The sequence below is a fragment of the Drosophila virilis genome, chromosome 4, assembly GCF_030788295.1.
Source record: "Drosophila virilis strain 15010-1051.87 chromosome 4, Dvir_AGI_RSII-ME, whole genome shotgun sequence".
Classification (NCBI taxonomy): domain Eukaryota; kingdom Metazoa; phylum Arthropoda; class Insecta; order Diptera; family Drosophilidae; genus Drosophila; species Drosophila virilis.
The window spans coordinates 15,115,613-15,131,805 of NC_091546.1; the positions used below are offsets into that span (position 1 = coordinate 15,115,613).

The 16,193-nt window shown below is 40.8% G+C and overlaps 4 protein-coding genes across 10 annotated transcripts in view; 3 read left to right on the forward strand and 1 right to left on the reverse strand.

Moving 5' to 3' along the window:
- Positions 1 to 172: 172 nt before the first annotated feature.
- On the forward strand, positions 173 to 2,119 carry dUTPase (Deoxyuridine triphosphatase). The gene has a single exon (XM_032438742.2). The coding sequence runs from the start codon at positions 294 to 296 to the stop codon at positions 1,824 to 1,826; it is 1,533 nt and encodes a 510-aa protein (XP_032294633.1). The 5' UTR covers positions 173 to 293; the 3' UTR covers positions 1,827 to 2,119.
- A 3,332-nt stretch (positions 2,120 to 5,451) lies between these two features.
- Samuel (SAM-motif ubiquitously expressed punctatedly localized protein) overlaps positions 5,452 to 16,193 on the reverse strand; it is a 71,387-nt gene continuing 60,645 nt past the window's right edge. For all 6 annotated transcript variants that reach the window (XM_032438065.2, XM_070208773.1, XM_032438062.2 and 3 more), the window contains one exon: positions 5,452 to 7,048. In XM_032438065.2, the coding sequence (XP_032293956.1) occupies positions 6,569 to 7,048 (480 nt within the window). In that variant the 3' untranslated portion in view covers positions 5,452 to 6,568. The remainder of the gene's footprint in view (positions 7,049 to 16,193) is intronic.
- On the forward strand, positions 8,246 to 9,195 carry Acp32CD (Accessory gland protein 32CD). The gene is made up of 2 exons (XM_032438068.2): positions 8,246 to 9,026; positions 9,126 to 9,195. The coding sequence occupies exon 1, from the start codon at positions 8,254 to 8,256 to the stop codon at positions 9,013 to 9,015; it is 762 nt and encodes a 253-aa protein (XP_032293959.1). The 5' UTR covers positions 8,246 to 8,253; the 3' UTR covers positions 9,016 to 9,026; positions 9,126 to 9,195.
- Positions 10,026 to 12,355, forward strand: LOC6627971 (uncharacterized). 2 transcript variants are annotated; one of them, XM_032438066.2, is made up of 3 exons: positions 10,026 to 10,343; positions 10,396 to 11,665; positions 11,724 to 12,355. In XM_032438066.2, the coding sequence occupies exons 1-3, from the start codon at positions 10,052 to 10,054 to the stop codon at positions 12,061 to 12,063; spliced, it is 1,902 nt and encodes a 633-aa protein (XP_032293957.1). In that variant the 5' UTR covers positions 10,026 to 10,051; the 3' UTR covers positions 12,064 to 12,355. The 2 variants fall into 2 exon arrangements, with proteins under 2 accessions (XP_032293957.1, XP_032293958.1); XM_032438067.2 differs by having other exon boundaries at positions 10,408 to 11,665.

Genomic DNA, 16,193 nt, shown 5'->3' on the forward strand with positions numbered 1-16,193 from the left:
ATCAAAAATACTTTTCAACAAGTTTCGAATTTGATTGTGTTTGTTCCATAACGTAAACTGCATAATAACGCAAAATGTTAAACTCAACGAACTATCACGTCCCTGGTTTTGTAACTCTTCACAACACTGCATTTTGATATATCGATTATTTTATATTTAGCAGCTGCCAGCTGGTTTGACTGCAAAATTCCGCCAATATTTTAGCGTCGATACCAACGTCCAACTTACTTGATAGCCACTTTGGGTGTTTCTCACATTTATTTTAGTGATTAATCCTCATATACACATTGCAGATGGCCTCGCCTGTTATTGACGATATTCAAACAGCTAAGAAAATGAAACTTGATAAGAAATGCGTTTTGCGTTATGCCAAAATCATTGAGCATGCGCTGGAGCCACAGCGTGGATCTGAACGAGCCGCCGGCTTTGACTTGCGCAGCGCCTACGACCTCATAGTTCCAGCCCGTGGTAAGGCTATTGTCAAGACCGATCTCCAGGTTCAGGTGCCAGAGGGTTCCTATGGCAGAGTGGCGCCTCGTTCCGGCCTGGCCGTGAAGAACTTCATCGACGTGGGCGCTGGCGTTGTTGATGAGGATTACCGAGGCAATCTGGGTGTTGTCTTGTTTAATCATTCGGACACAGACTTTGAGGTCAAGCGCGGTGATCGCATTGCTCAATTCATTTGCGAGCGCATATCCATTCCGGAGCTGGAACAGGTCGACAAATTGGATGATACCGTACGAGGCGAGTCGGGTTTTGGTTCAACTGGAGTCAAGGAATTACCAGGAGACAAGCAGCAGATTGTAACTGCAAAAACACCAACCGATAAGAAATGCGTTTTGCGTTTTGCCAAACTCACGGAGCACGCGCTGGAGCCACAGCGCGGATCCGAAAAAGCTGCCGGCCTCGACTTGCGCAGCGCCTACGACTTGAAGGTGCCGTCACGTGGCAAGGCTATTGTGAAGACTGATCTTCAGGTGCAGCTGCCAGAGGGCTCCTATGGTAGAGTGGCCCCCCGTTCCGGTCTGGCCGTGAAAAACTTTATCGACGTGGGTGCCGGAGTTGTTGACGAGGACTACCGTGGTAACCTGGGTGTTGTCTTGTTTAATCATTCGGACACAGACTTTGAGGTCAAGCGCGGAGATCGCATTGCACAGTTCATTTGCGAGCGCATCTTCTATCCAGAGCTGGAACAGGAGGACAAATTGGATGATACCGAGCGGGGCGAGGCGGGTTTTGGTTCAACTGGAGTCAAGGAATTACCAGGAGACAAGCAGCAGATTGTAACTGCAAAAACACCAACCGATAAGAAATGCGTTTTGCGTTTTGCCAAACTCACGGAGCACGCGCTGGAGCCACAGCGCGGATCCGAAAAAGCTGCCGGCCTTGACTTGCGCAGCGCCTACGACCTCATAGTTCCGGCTCATGGCAAGGCTATTGTCAAGACTGATCTTCAGGTGCAGCTGCCAGAGGGCTCCTATGGGAGAGTAGCCCCCCGTTCCGGTCTGGCCGTAAAGAACTTCATCGATGTGGGTGCCGGTGTTGTTGACGAGGACTACCGCGGTAACCTGGGTGTTGTCTTGTTTAATCATTCGGACACTGACTTTGAGGTCAAGCGCGGAGATCGCATTGCTCAGTTCATTTGCGAGCTTATATTCTATCCGGAGCCAAAAGAGGAAGACAAGTTGGATGATACCGAGCGTGGCGAGGCAGGTTTTGGTTCAACTGGGGTCAAGGAACTACCAGAAGCTAAGCTGGCTAAGCAGCAGAATGGCAACGGCAAAACACCACTTGGCGAAAATGATGCTACACCCATTTCCACATAGAATAATGTGATAAGCTTAAAGTGCGACTTAACTAGATATTCGTAAGTTTAAAACACACACTTCTTGCACAATCATGGTTAAGAATTTCATAAATTCTATCAAAAGTATTACGTTTAAATAAAAAAAACAAAGTTTCTGTATAACATAAAGGTTCAACTTTCAAAATCTTAGAATATTAACTGTATGTATCCCCGCTATCGTGGAGTATTTAATTTGTTGATACATCTTCTGGAGATGCTCATTACGAACAGAGAAGAAATTTAGTGAAATAACAATATCGGTTTCTATTTTGACATTTTGTATGAAATTTGTTTTTGATTGATTACATTTAAGAATTTTATTTTTTTAATAGCAATCGATAGTAGGGGTAGCCCAAATATAATGTTGCTTGTCTTTATTGTAGGAATACTTATACTACGTTAAGGTAGGTCAACTGGGGGAATCGTTGGCATTGCCCTGCTCCAGTTAGCCAGAGTCAGCCAGTTATGACCGAATGAATGAAGACAGAGCTATGGGCCCACGGGCCTATCAGTTTGCGTGTCTCAAGTGCATAAGAAGTGCATATGCGGATTTTGCAGCGATTAAATTCAATGACTCCAATTTGTAATTAGACGTTGAAGTGCGGCTACACGGCTCCAGCTGCGTGCTTTTAATTGGTTTTACAGTGGTGCATCCTTGGTTGGCTTTTGGCGCAACGGTTACGCTTGACCCGAGCGCGGCGCCCAGCACTCGAGGTCAGTTCAGCTCTCCGTAGCGCCCAGTTAACTGCATTCGCTGGCAGGTATGCCTTTTTATACCCTTGCAGAGGGTATTATAATTTTGTCGTGAAATATGTAACGCATAGGAGACATCTCCGACCCCATTAAGTATATATATTCTTGATCAACCGAGTCGTTAAAGCCATGTCCGTCTGTCTGTTTCTATACGAACTAGTCCCTCAGTTTTAAAGCTATCCTTATGAAACTTTGCAGAAGTATCGAATCTTTTTGATGATTATTTTTAATATCTCGGGTAAATATTGTCTGATTTTTTAATGTTATACCTTTTTTAATTCGTACGGATCCTTACTATCAAATGGCATTCAAACAAATTACAAATCGGTTGGTTTAAAAAATTTATTGATTATTATTTGAACGACGACTTGTTTTAATATATTAAATATTATTTATTTCAGGTAAACTTCACAAAAGGGAGGACAGAAGGAAATAAGCTGGAAAAGACCAGACAAAGCTTACGTGGGCAACGCCGGATAATACCCGCATAGTGTAGATACATAAAATAAAAACTAATTGTTACAATGCTGTAAAATATTCAATTTTTTTAAATAACTATATAAATAATAATTAAGCAATGAATATACGATGTTATGAACCAAAATAAATATATTGAAAAATAAATAAATTCTGATGTTTTTATTATGTGGAATTTTTTGGGCAGCTTCGGTGAGTAATTCGAAAGAGTCGACGCCCGGCTAAAAATAGTCTGAGTTTCGCTGGAGATATGTCGTTTTAGAACGACATATCTTATTTTCCCTATTAAAACGGCGGAGATATGTCGTTTCAGAACGACATATCTTATTTTCGAAAATGAAAACGGCGGAGATATGTCGTTTCAGAACGACATATCTTATTTTCGAAAATTAAAACGGCGGAGATATGTCGTTTCAGAACGACATATCTTATTTTCGATATTAAAACGGTGGAGATATGTCGTTTCAGAACGACATATCTTTTTTTCGAAAATTAAGACGGCGGAGATATGTCGTTTCAGAACGACATATCTTATTTTCGATATTAAAACGGCGGAGATATGTCGTTTCAGAACAACATATCTTATTTTCGATATTAAAACGGTGGAGATATGTCGTTTCAGAACGACATATCTTACTTTCGTTATTTAAACGGCGGAGATATGTCGTTTCAGAACGACATATCTTACTTTCGTTATTTAAACGGCGGCGATATGTCGTTTCAGAACGACATATCTCCGCCGTTTTAATTTTATTTAAACGGCGGAGATATGTCGTTTCAAAACGACATATCTCCGCCGTTTAAATAACGAAAGTAAGATATGTCGTTCTGAAACGACATATCTCCGCCATGTTAATAACAAAAATAAGATATGTCGTTTTGAAACGACATATCTCCGCCGTTTAAATAAAATTGAAACGGCGGAGATATGTCGTTCTGAAACGACATATCTCCGCCGTTTTAATAATGAAAATAAGATACGTCGTTCTGAAACGACATATCTCCGCCGTTTTAATTTTCGAAAATAAGATATGTCGTTCTGAAACGACATATCTCCGCCATGTTAATAACAAAAATAAGATATGTCGTTTTGAAACGACATATCTCCGCCGTTTAAATAAAATTAAAACGGCGGAGATATGTCGTTCTGAAACGACATATCTCCGCCGTTTTATTAATGAAAATAAGATATGTCGTTCTGAAACGACATATCTCCGCCGTTTTAATAGCAACCCTGCTATGCAATTGTTTAATTTACCCAGAGTAAAAACAAAGACTTCAAAATTATTTTTCATTTTATCTTTATTTAATCCATAATTTATTGGATGTTTGCCAATACTAGATGTTGGTTTTACATTTTTTTAAGTGTAAATAAAAACATTACGTATTGCCTCTTCGACTTGTTGCTTACAGCTCGGACACTTAGGTTTAATTTTTTCATTTAAAGAATTATTGTTCGATTTATTGTAGGCAACAATTTGGTCGAAATTCCGGAAATATTTGATTCATCATCCCAGTCAAACATGTCCTGCCTTGAAAGTCCTTCATTTAGCGAAAGAGTCCAAGCCAAAAGCCCTGCATATCAATATCTTCCATGTCAAAAGTCCATGATCTTTTGAGCGCGGTCCTGAAAATAAAAGAAAAAGTTTAAATATATAATTTTCAATAAATTTTCAGACAACTTACACGTAGTTGCTACGTCGGCTGCTGAAAAGGAGAGCGAATTCGCGACCTTTTTTCATATTCAGCATCAATAATACACAGGACGAATTTAAAAAAATATGTCCTGTTGCTTGAATTTTGTTGCTCAAATTTGGGGTATTATAATTTTGACGTGAAATGTGTTACGCATAGAAGCAGACATTTCCAAGCCCATAAAGTATATATATTCTTGATCATCATCAACAGCCGAGTTGTCCGAGCCATGTCCGTCTGTCCTGTTCTATACGAACAAGTCTCTCAGTTTTATAGCTATATTTATGATATTAAAATTAAGTTGTTGTATGGAAAACTTTTTTGTCATTCAAGATATTTTGAATAAACACGGTATTTAAAGATTTCACTATGCTCCCTTAATTTTTGCAAAATCTTATTTACATCGGACTACTATATCATACATCTGCCATAAAAACGATCGGTCAAAAACTAGGTTATTGATTAAAAACCTGTTTTGTTTATCAAGATATCTTGTCCTTCTCGGCATTTACTATTTTCCCTGTGCTTCTAAGATACGGGCAAAGCACTATAAGCTTTATGAAAAGGTTGGGTCTTCAAGGGTATTAGATCTTCGGTGTGCCGAAGATAGCCTTTCATTCTCGTTTTTTGTATTGTATTGTCTGTTTATAATTTATTTGCTTGTGAAAAATAGCTAAGTATTTGTTTAAATATACAATATATATTTAATAAAATAAATCAATTGTTTTCTTGTCTAAACGTAAACATAATTTTTAAGTTGACCGACGCTGCTTGGTCAGTTGCAGATGCCTAGTGTTAAAATACATATAAAGATATACATATGTATATAGTAAGTATATAAAAGCTAAATATAATTAAATAAACAATATATACATTTGCATTTGTTTTTTGCTGTTGTGTGTGTGTGTGTGTGTTTGATGTTGTCTTCAAGTCTTGGAGCTCTTAAATTAATGCTGAATTTTGAATTCCAATGTGCAATGGCCGCAAAATATAAAAAAATAATTGTAAACAATTTGAACAACAGTTTTTTGCTTTTTGGGTTGCTTTTAACAAATGATTTTTAACTAGCTTTAAATATTATATAAAATGTTTATTATATATTGTTATAAAAATATATAAAATAAATAGCCTTTTCTTTGCTAAACAAATAAGGAAATCAAATTTATAAATGAAACTTGTATTTGTTGTTGTTGTTGTTGTTAAGTTGTCTGAATGTTATTTAAATATAATAATAATTACTGACTAGCAGTTATAAACAAAGAAATGAAAATATAAATTAAAAATATTTTAAATAAATTATAAATATTTATTTTATAAATGTAGTGCAAAGCAATTGCACTTAAGTACATAAATCGTTATGTAATTCATAATAAAAACTCATTTAAATTGACTAAATTGCTTCATTAATTAATTAATTAATTATTCATATACGATTGTTTTATAACTTTAAGTGTTGTTGGTAAAATCTGGTTTGTTTTGTTTTTGTTGTTTTTTTTTTTGTTTGTTTGTTTTATTTTTTCTATATTTCTATATGCAAATGGAAGACTTTTGCGATTGTTGTTGCTGTCTTAAAGTTCACAACTTTAGCTAAGCCTAGTTAAATTTCAGTTAATATTAGTTTTGATTTAAATTAGTACTTATGTGTTTTTTCTTTTCATTTGAAAGCTCATTTGGTACAACATTTGCAGTTGAAATGCAATTTGTTAGCATATAAACTATATAAAACTATGTATATATATATTATTTTGTTAATTTGATATTTGTTTATTTTGATTTAATTTCGATTGTGACAAATAACTAGCTGGCAGCATCCTTGTTGTTGTTGTTGCTGTAATTGTTGCTGTCGGCAGCATCAAAGCTGCAGGGCAACATTGTTGCAGCAACTAAGTTGTCGCTGGCCATGTTGCTGGGCCCATTGCAACTATCTGCCATGTTGCTGCTGTTGCTGCTGCTGTTGCTGCTACTGTTGGACAAACTGCTGCAACTAGTTACAGCAGTTGTTGTTGCAGTTGCTGTTGCTGTTGTTGCTGCTGCTGCTGTTGTTGTTGTTGTTGCTGCTGTTGTTGTTGTTGCTGCTGCTGCCCCACCCGTTTGCAGTGCCAACATTTGTTGCGCCTGCGCAACGCACGCAACACACGGACACGGCCCGCCCAATTTCTTCGCCAATATGGAGCGCAGCTTCAGCGCCGGCCCCAGCTTCATGCCCAGCGAGCTAACCAAATGATCCTCGGTTAGCAGCGGCAAGCCCGTGCCATCTATGCTCTGATCACGAAAGTGCTGCAAAAAGAATGAGAGAGAAAGCGAATAAGTGAGAGAGGTAAAATATAGAGGCAAGAATTAGTTTTGTAGCTAACAAAATTTATGCATGCGGCATGACCAGCTTGCAACATGCTGCTGCTGCTGCTGCTGCTTGCAACGGAGGGCGTGTGCCTCTGTGTGTGTGTGTGTGTGTGTGTGATTAATGCGCAGCTTTTAAAATTGTTAATGAAAAACGATTTTTAGCTGCTGCTGCCCCTGGTTGAGCTGGAGCGCAGTAGCATTTTCATATTTGCAACGCACGACGCCAACAGCGATTGAAAGTGGGCTGGCGCAGCCAGTTGCCAGTTGCCAGTTGCCAGTTGCCAGTTGCTGTTTGCTACTTGCAAGTTGCTGGCTGCTGGTTGCCCACCGCCACATGAGATTTCTATTATAGATTGGCCCTGATTGAATTCCATGGCCGTGGCCGCGGCCGCGGCTTTCAACCTGTTTGCCATACACAGCTGCCGCCGTCTGCCAACCGAACTGCCACTGTGCAACTGTGCAACAGTGCAACAGTGCAACAGTGCAACAGTGCAACAGTGCAACAGTGCAACAAAGCTGCCCTCCACAGCGGCCACACACTGGCCAAAATACGTGCATGCCCAAGGATCCCTAATTAAAGTTGTCTTTTTATACCAAAATTTATAGAAGTCTCACTTATGTTCATAATTCTTAGCAGAGTTTGCTTTTAGATATTCTATAGACAATCCTTGCAACATTTTTTAGATTCCGATTTATGGGCTAACGATATTTTTACTTTACTTTACAATTCCGTTTACAAACATATCTATTCGAAAGCTGACACTCTTTCAAATGAGGAATATAAAAATTTGCACTCAAGCTAAATCGTTTCAAGAATAATCAAAAAAAAAAAAGGGTTACAATAAATTGATTCAATTTTTGCCAAATACTTGTCACAATATTGAACTATGCTTGTCTGAATTCCAAAGACAGCAACAGAAAAAAAAAATGTGACATTTGAGCAGGGTTTTGCTTGTGTCTTGCAGCAACTGTTTTTGCAGTGCATGTTTTCTGGGGGGGGAGTGCTTCATGGTGGGGTCGACTGGGGCTGACCCAAGCGTAATCGATTGCGGGCGGGCAATGCGATTCGCTGCACTGAACGGCCCTCATCTATATATAAGAGAGAAAACCGGACGGCTGCTGTTTAGAGTCTGTTGAGGATCATGAGGACCCGGCTGAGCATACGCATTCTCGCCTTAGGCCTGTTGCTCTGGCAACTGCAGGCCACCGCCGTGCTGGGCCAGAAGTATTACATGAATTTCGCATTCAACAACAACAATCCGGATGGCGAGGGCGGCGAAGGATCCGACGCCCTAAAGGGACCACCCAATGGAGGCGGTTCCGCCGAGGGACCTGCCAGCAGGGGTCACAGCAGTGAACACGAAGGCAGCGGGGATCGCGCCAGCGGCGACAACAGTCAACAGGCAGACAAGAGCGACCGCGATGGCAGCAGCGATGACCGCGGTAACAGCGGCGGCAGCGATGCTGGCAGCGATGCTGGCAGCGGTGCTGGCAGCGCTGGCGACAGGAGTGCTGGCAGCGCTGGGGCGGGAGACAGTGGTGACAGTCGGGCAGGTCGCGTACAGAACAAGGACAAGAGCGCGCTGTTGGATCAGAGAGTGCACGATGACGACGACAGCGATAGCCATGATCCCGTGGATCGGCGCCAGAAGGAGGAGCTGGCGCTCGCTAAGGGCGGCAACAAGGAGCACAGCCATCACAGCAGCTATGAGATCAGCATCGACGATAGCTTCGGCGGTCGCTATGTGCGCTCCATTTATGAGAGCTCCGAGAGTCATGGCCATGGGGCCAGCAGGGCCGGTTCCGGCCGTGACAATCAGGAGAACGATAGCTCCGAAAGCCAACAGGGCAACGGGCAAAGGGAATTCGGCGACCAGGACTATGAGGAGCCCCTCGAGAATTAAAGCTAAGTTTTGTAAGTGCTCCTTTCTTCCTTTCACTTTCATTTCTTAAATCAGCCTTTCTACTTTTCTCTCGTTCATGCATCTGCGTTTACGGCATCCTGTGTCTGCAGGCCAAAGACATTTCAATTTATGAATTTTGCGCAATAAAAATTATACAATAAATAAAGGAAATCTGTGGAATTTGTTGTGTCTAATAAATTAGGTGTTTGGGCAAGCACGAAGATCAGGAAGGTTGTAAATAGTTTGAATAGGGCACAGGCCCAAAGGAATCCAAAGAACAAACTTCTAGTTTTTCACATGACAAATCGAATGATACTTATTATTTATAGTTGTAAGATCCTTCTATATTTAGTTTGATTAAAATAGGTTTAACTTATTATTTCTTCCGGGAAGACATTAATTAGCATCTGTTTTATTCCTTATGGCTTTCAAGCCTCAATTCAAAAAGGGGAATCAAATTATAGAAGTCTGTCTTGCTGTCCCTTCTTCTGGTCACACATACTTTTCCTGATCTTAAGTATTCAACTATTTTACAATTGCAGCCTGAGCACATGACAGATTATATAAGAGTTAATTAGCAAATGGAAAGTTACTTCTCGTTTATTGGGATGCAAACTATATTGTGTTCAATTGCCTACCATTCAAATAGCCACAATGGATTTATTTAGGAGCATAATAAATATTTATAACTTCCTTTCCGATTCCTTCCATGAGTTGTATTTAATAAAAAAAAACTACTGTTCGTTAGGATACTTCTTATTATTTGCCTGCAATCTCTTGCAACACCTCTTGCTTTAAAGGTTTCTAAGTTGTTTCGCGTTTATCATGCTCACCCGAGACTCTGTTGCCGAGCCAAATGCAAATCGAATGAAGTTTTATGGGTGTGCACACCTCGTAAATTCCAAGCGATATCGCAATCAACTGGGGCCTAAACACATCCGTTCCAGCCGGGAACCGAGCCTATAAAGAGAACCCAATGTTGAGGCGTGTCAATCAGTGCCGTCCTCTGTGTTATTGTGGTTGGGTGGTTCAGACAATGCTGCTCTGTTGCCTATGGGCAGCGTTGCCCCTGGTGGTGCTCGGTCAGACGTACTACATCAATTTTGTATTCAATAACTATCGCTATGGAAGTCAGTTCGAGCAGAAAACGGGAACCGAATCGACTGAACGACAGAGCAAAGAAGACAGGTCACATAGTTTAGTCGAGCAGGAAACATTAGAGATAAGCTCAAAAGAGATCTGCCCACAAGATGAGCCGCCGGATAGCGAAAATCGAAGGTTAGAGCATGTGCATCCCAACACCGACGAAACGTTTGAAATTGGAGGAGGTAAATATTGAAAATATATGACGACATATATTTTGTAGCAAATGATTTACAGCCAAGCCAACAGATTTACACATCAGTAAAGCCTCAGGTCCGCCGAAAGGCAGCAACAAGGCCACAAGTACTACAACTATCACCAAGAAGCCAAAAACCACTAGGACTACACGGAAGGGAAGTGCCGCTACGAGGCCAAGTGCCACGGGGAACACGGCAGACCTAAGCACAGGGACAAACACAGCGACAAACACAGAAGCAAATACGGCGGCAAATAAGGAAACAAGCACAGAAACAAACACGGCGGCAAACACAGCAACAAACACAGAGACAAACTCGGGGATTAACACAGCTACAAGCACAGGGGCAAACACAAGGATTAGCATAGGGATAATTAGAGAGAAAAATACAGATATAAGCAAAGAGAAACCCATAAGGATTACGATAGGGCCAGCCCCAGAGACAAATACAGAGACAGCCATCGAGAAAAATACAGAGACAACCACAGAGAAAAGTAAAGAGAGGGCCACAGAGAAAAATACCGAGACAGTCACAGAGACAAATAGAGTGACAGCCCCAGAGATAAAGAGAGAGACAGCCCCAGAGATAAAGAGAGAGACAGTTACAGAGTTAAAGAGAGAGACAGTCACAGAGATAAAGAGAGAGACAGTCACAGAGATAAATACAGAGACAGCCACAGCGAAAAATACAGAGACAGCCGCAGCGACAAATACAGAGACAGCCACAGCGACAAATACAGAGACAACCACACCGCATTGGCTAAAGGCCACGCCGCATCCTTCCGAATTTTTCGATTATCCGGAAGCCATCTGTCACGAGGATATGCAATTGCATGAGGTCTTTGGCGTTACACTGGCCCGCGATCGTGGTCTGCCCGTTAAGATTCTATGCGAGTTCCAGAATCATTGGGGCGGTCCTTGGCTATTGATGAACCGCATGGAGCTGCCCGCTCGTCTGCACATGAGGCACTGGTTCTTTGGCTATCTAACCGAAGACTACAAGGACATAAACATCAACTTCCTAGCACTGGCGCATATCATAAATACCATGCGGCTGGCCATGCTCATCATTGGCCAGGATAACAATAATGAGCTGGTCTACAATCTATACGATAATGTTGTCATCTCCGGCTTTAATGATCTCTTCATGCTACGCAAGGCGCACCTTGTCGAGGCGAACACAACGGACCTGCTCTTCGTCTCGGTGGGTGAGGTGATTGAGTCGGATGCGGGCAGGAATCGTTCGTGTCCCTTTCGGGTGCTGGGCGCCTGGTGGGGTCCCAAATGGGATAGCTCAAAGCGAACTTTTTGGTAAGTTCGTTTCCACATTAAAATGATTTATTTTTTTATTCCCATTCTGTTTTTTAAGCGTTTTTCCTGTTGAGCGTGACATCAATCGGCCCGGTTATATGGCCATATTTATCAAGCCAAATCCGTTCGAGGTTAATAATACGGCTTTTTACGAAGACGAAATTACCACCCGCCGTCCGTGGGCCTCTACAATTGATCTCGAGCTACTGGCTCGACTAGAAAATGATCGCAAAAAGTACAATGACGTTAAGGAGCAGGAGTTTCATCTCAATAAGAGAAAAGTCAAAGAGGAGATGCATCGCCGTGTGAATTTTTTCAATCAGGGCGATTATCAACCCAAAAAAGATTTGAATTTCAAAACCCTGACGACCATAGATCAGTCGATGACCAAAACGTAGCTGAGATCATAAGCAAACCTAGCTTTAAGTAGGAAAATCTAGAAAAAGACTTAAGACTTAAGACTTAGACGAAATTTATACAAATTCGAAGACTCAATAGTTTAAATAACAACTTTTATAAACTACAATTAAAAGATAACATAAGTTTAGTTTAAATTGGCGTTTAAATGATCAAATAACAAGACAAAATATTTTAAGATAAGGAGGTAAGTGTGTTAACTAGTTCTTTTTTAAAACTTATAGACCGCTCTTTTATTTACTGAAAATATCGTTCTTTGCTTACTTTCGATCGCTGGAGTAATCCGCGAGCGCATTAAATAAAACAAAGAATGAGCTTCAACTCGTTGTTTACTGAACTTGCAGCCAACTTAATAAGACAATAAAGTTATTTAGTGTTGCCAGATCGCTTGGTAGCTATTTTAACCAATATTAAATAAAGATAGAAAAAACTTTTAAGGGGAAATTTGTATGAAAAAATTGCATTAAAAACTCTGCTAATGTTTAAGACTAGTTATAAGAAAAAGAACTAGTTTTTTTTTTATAAAACTCAAGTAGAGCTGCGCTGCAAGAAACTATTGACAGTTAGCTTACAATTAAATTAGTTTAAAAAATCGACCTAACCATTTCCCACAATACCTAGTTAAGAACGAGACAAAAAAGACTTCAATGAACTGAATGCATACCGGAAATTGGTGGCTTCTTGTATGACTTCGATGTGGACTGGGACTGTCATAATTCGCTAGACAGCAAAAGCGGGAACAACAAAAAACTAGCTGAATGGAGGCTTTGATTTGGTGTCTTTGTGGTTACCAACTATATTTTGCGTTCTAAATTCTGTTCCACCAATAATTGACAAGGCAGCGCCAGCGCAACAATAGAACAACAAAAACAATGCGAATAAGTACAACTACAACAGCAAAAGATTCTGGCTTTAACTAGACGGCAAAGTTAACCATAACAATACCATCGAAAACAGATTTGAATGTGCGACTCGGTCTTGACTTTGAACTCCAATTCCGACTCCAGCTCGAACTTCAATTCCAATTGAATACCATGTGTGCTGCTGCTGCTGCTGCGGCTACTGCGGCTGCTGCTGCTGCACGCAATGTAATTGGACTTGCCGGCAACGGGGGCAATTTACAAAAAAAAATATGGAAATATGCAAATCATTTTGGAGCATCAAACAAAAGGCAAACGAAATGCAACTGTGCTCCAAGTTGTTAGCGTTAGAAATGAGAAAAGACAATAATGGACTTTAACTCTAAGAGATACTCGACTAGCAGATACTCAGTAGGCCAGTTGTAAGCGATTTTGGAAGTGCAGCCAACTTAACAATAATGACTTGGTGCTGCCAGATCGCTTAAGCAATTGAATTAGTAGTTAACGTAAAATCGTACAAGTCTGGCAGCACATTTACGAAAGGATTAAAAACTACAACTGCTTTACTTAATATTGATATCATTGTACAAAACTATATTTATCAATTTATTTCCACCCATTTTATTTCCCGCTAAATATCGTAAATAAATTTCATACTAAATGGTTCGGCTGACAGTTAATCCAGTAAATAATCTGAAAGCACCATTTAATGCTAATTTTTTGGTGTGACTTTTAAAAAGTCTAAGATAAAAATTATCAGCGATTTTGTGTGTTCTACAACAAATTAAAATCTTTTCAGCCGTTTAGCATATGAAAGTTAGTTGAATCTTAACATAAATTATACATTCCTAAGCGTGTGCCAAAAATAAATATACACCAAAAATATTTTCGAGCCTAAAGATATTTTCGAACAATAGACAAATGAATGGAAATTCCTCAAGTTTCGATTGGGTTTATGACACAACTCTTTCTGAGCCCTCGAACCGTGAATGGTTCATCTCAGCATTGGATCAACACGCGGCCTACAACATTTCAATCTAATCAAGTTTATAGTTCAAGTTTTGACACCGACTTCAAATCCAGAGATTGTCGACCAACGAAAAAAAAAAAAATGAGCTCGTGAACTGTTGATTGGATTCGGTTGCCAGAGAAGTCGTAAATATTTGTGTGTCTCGAGTTTATGACATTTCAAGTTTTTCTTTTAATAGTTGTCTCTTTTTTTGCGCCTTTCATAGATCAATAAAAATGAATTTCGGCCAAATAAAGTCATTTTGTTGCGCAATATTTACATAGAACTGGTCAGTTTTGAGACTCGTAAAAAGCAATTCTAGTTTTAGATTTACTTTTTTTTTCGGCATTTCGAAAAACCATTAACAAAAAAATCAAAAGAAGGAATAAACCGAGAAAAAAAAAAAGGAGAAGCATAAGAAGTTAAATGAATAGCAGTCCGTGCGCAAGTCAAAAGTTGAGCTCGGATCCTGTTCAAGCGTCAAATGCGAAACGTGCCGCGGACCCTTTTCATAAGCAAAGCAAAGCCCAGTAATAATAAAAAACCAAAATAAAATACAAAAATATACACAAGGGCGCACTAATAAGCGGCTACAAAAGTGCTTCTGGCTGCTTCTGGTCATCGATTGCTGTCTCGCTTGCTCCCCCTCTCTCTCGCTCTCTCACGCTCTCTGGTGCTGCTGCTGTTGAAATACATTTTAATTTGAACGGGGCAAACACACACAAAAATGAATTTCAAGCTGCAGCGCCGAGCAGCAGCTCAATTGTATTTCTGCGCTCAATTTAGTTGTACGGATTTTGACCTGCTTAACCTTAAAGCCGGAGCCCAACAACAACAACAGCAGCAACAACTTTAAATGTACCACCAACAGCAGCAGCAGCAGCAAGGGGCACAAGCGAAGACAACAATTTGAATTCTAAATTGAACAGCTTTTTGTGCTACCTATGCCCGGGAGCAGTCCACATAGCCGCGTCGGCTCGAGGAACGTGGGCCGACCTGCTGCCAAGACAGCAACTGAGGCCTGTTGCTGCTGCTGCTGCGCTGCTGCTGTGGCAATTGCGCCCAACTACCTACTCATTGTAATTCTTCATGTCTGGCCAAAAGCGACTCGACTGCGGCTACGAGTTCGACCTGATTGCCGTCAGCATCAGCAGCAGCAACAGTCGCCGTGGCCCATCAACAACCTTTGGCTGGCCGTTGCTGCTGTTGCTGCTGTTGTTGTTGTTGCTGCTGCTGCTGCTGCCCAGTTGGTTGTTGTAGCGATCTGCCCACCTAAAAAGTTGACTTGTTTGGCTACACTCCACTTGTGACTTTGGCTTTGATTTTGGTAGCTACCAAGTACGAGTATTTAATGATTTTGTATTTCGTTTCTCTGTTGCTGCTGCTGCTGTCTGGCTGGCTGGCTGGCTGACTGGCGAGTGACCGGAGCAACCAGCAATTACGCTTAATGCCAAACATCCTCTGGTGTGCGGTGGCTGCGGTTTGATCTTGTTACGCATTCAGGCAATACTAGGTGGGCTCATCCCCCTTCCAGCCGAGCCAGGCCAATCCGAGGGCCAATCCAAGGGCTGGGCCAGTGCATCCGCAATACTGCGCCAGCTTGATGGGCATGTTGCCGGCAACAATGGCAAACTATGTGGCATATACAAGATCAGCAGCAGCAGCAGCAGCAACAACTGCAACAAATGGCAATCGCTTGGGCACGCGCACTAGCCGAAAGGTGTTGGAAATTGAGCTTGGGCTCTGGCATTGAGACCCAGTTTAGTTGAGCGCTTGATTGATTCTAACAGTCGGGCAACGCTTTGCACTGCTGCTTTAAACAAAAAGCTCGCTTATTCTATTAGATAGTTTAGTAAATTACACAAAGGCTGCCCTAAAGGCCCATCGAAATCTGGCCAGCCTGTGGCCGAGTGTCCGACTCTGGGTTGGGTAATAAATAAGTTTTTTCTTTTCACAGCTACTGCCGCAAGCATAATGAAGTCGTGCTACAGTGGTTCGATCGGGAAATGTGCAACTTGCTTTGAAGGCAGAAATTTAGTATAAGAAATCTTATTAATATCTACTAAAATTTAGGGAAATTTATAGCTATTCAGAGTTAATTTATCGATATGAAAACATATCGAAGGTTATATTAATTTATGGACATATCGCAAACCGATAAAATTGCAATATCTTGCAAACGATTTTATAATTTTTACAAATGTGTAACAATCCAGAATTTTATATAGATACATTAACTTCT

What these genes read in the sequence shown, in the direction of transcription:
- dUTPase (XM_032438742.2), top strand. Translation starts at nt 294, where the DNA reads ATGGCCTCGCCTGTTATTGACGATATTCAAACAGCTAAGAAAATGAAA.
- LOC6627971 (XM_032438066.2), top strand. Translation starts at nt 10,052, where the DNA reads ATGCTGCTCTGTTGCCTATGGGCAGCGTTGCCCCTGGTGGTGCTCGGT. An exon ending in AACGTTTGAAATTGGAGGAG is followed by an intron (nt 10,344 to 10,395) that starts GTAAATATTGAA and finishes AATGATTTACAG; the next exon opens with CCAAGCCAACAGATTTACAC. An exon ending in AGCTCAAAGCGAACTTTTTG is followed by an intron (nt 11,666 to 11,723) that starts GTAAGTTCGTTT and finishes CTGTTTTTTAAG; the next exon opens with CGTTTTTCCTGTTGAGCGTG.
- Acp32CD (XM_032438068.2), top strand. Translation starts at nt 8,254, where the DNA reads ATGAGGACCCGGCTGAGCATACGCATTCTCGCCTTAGGCCTGTTGCTC.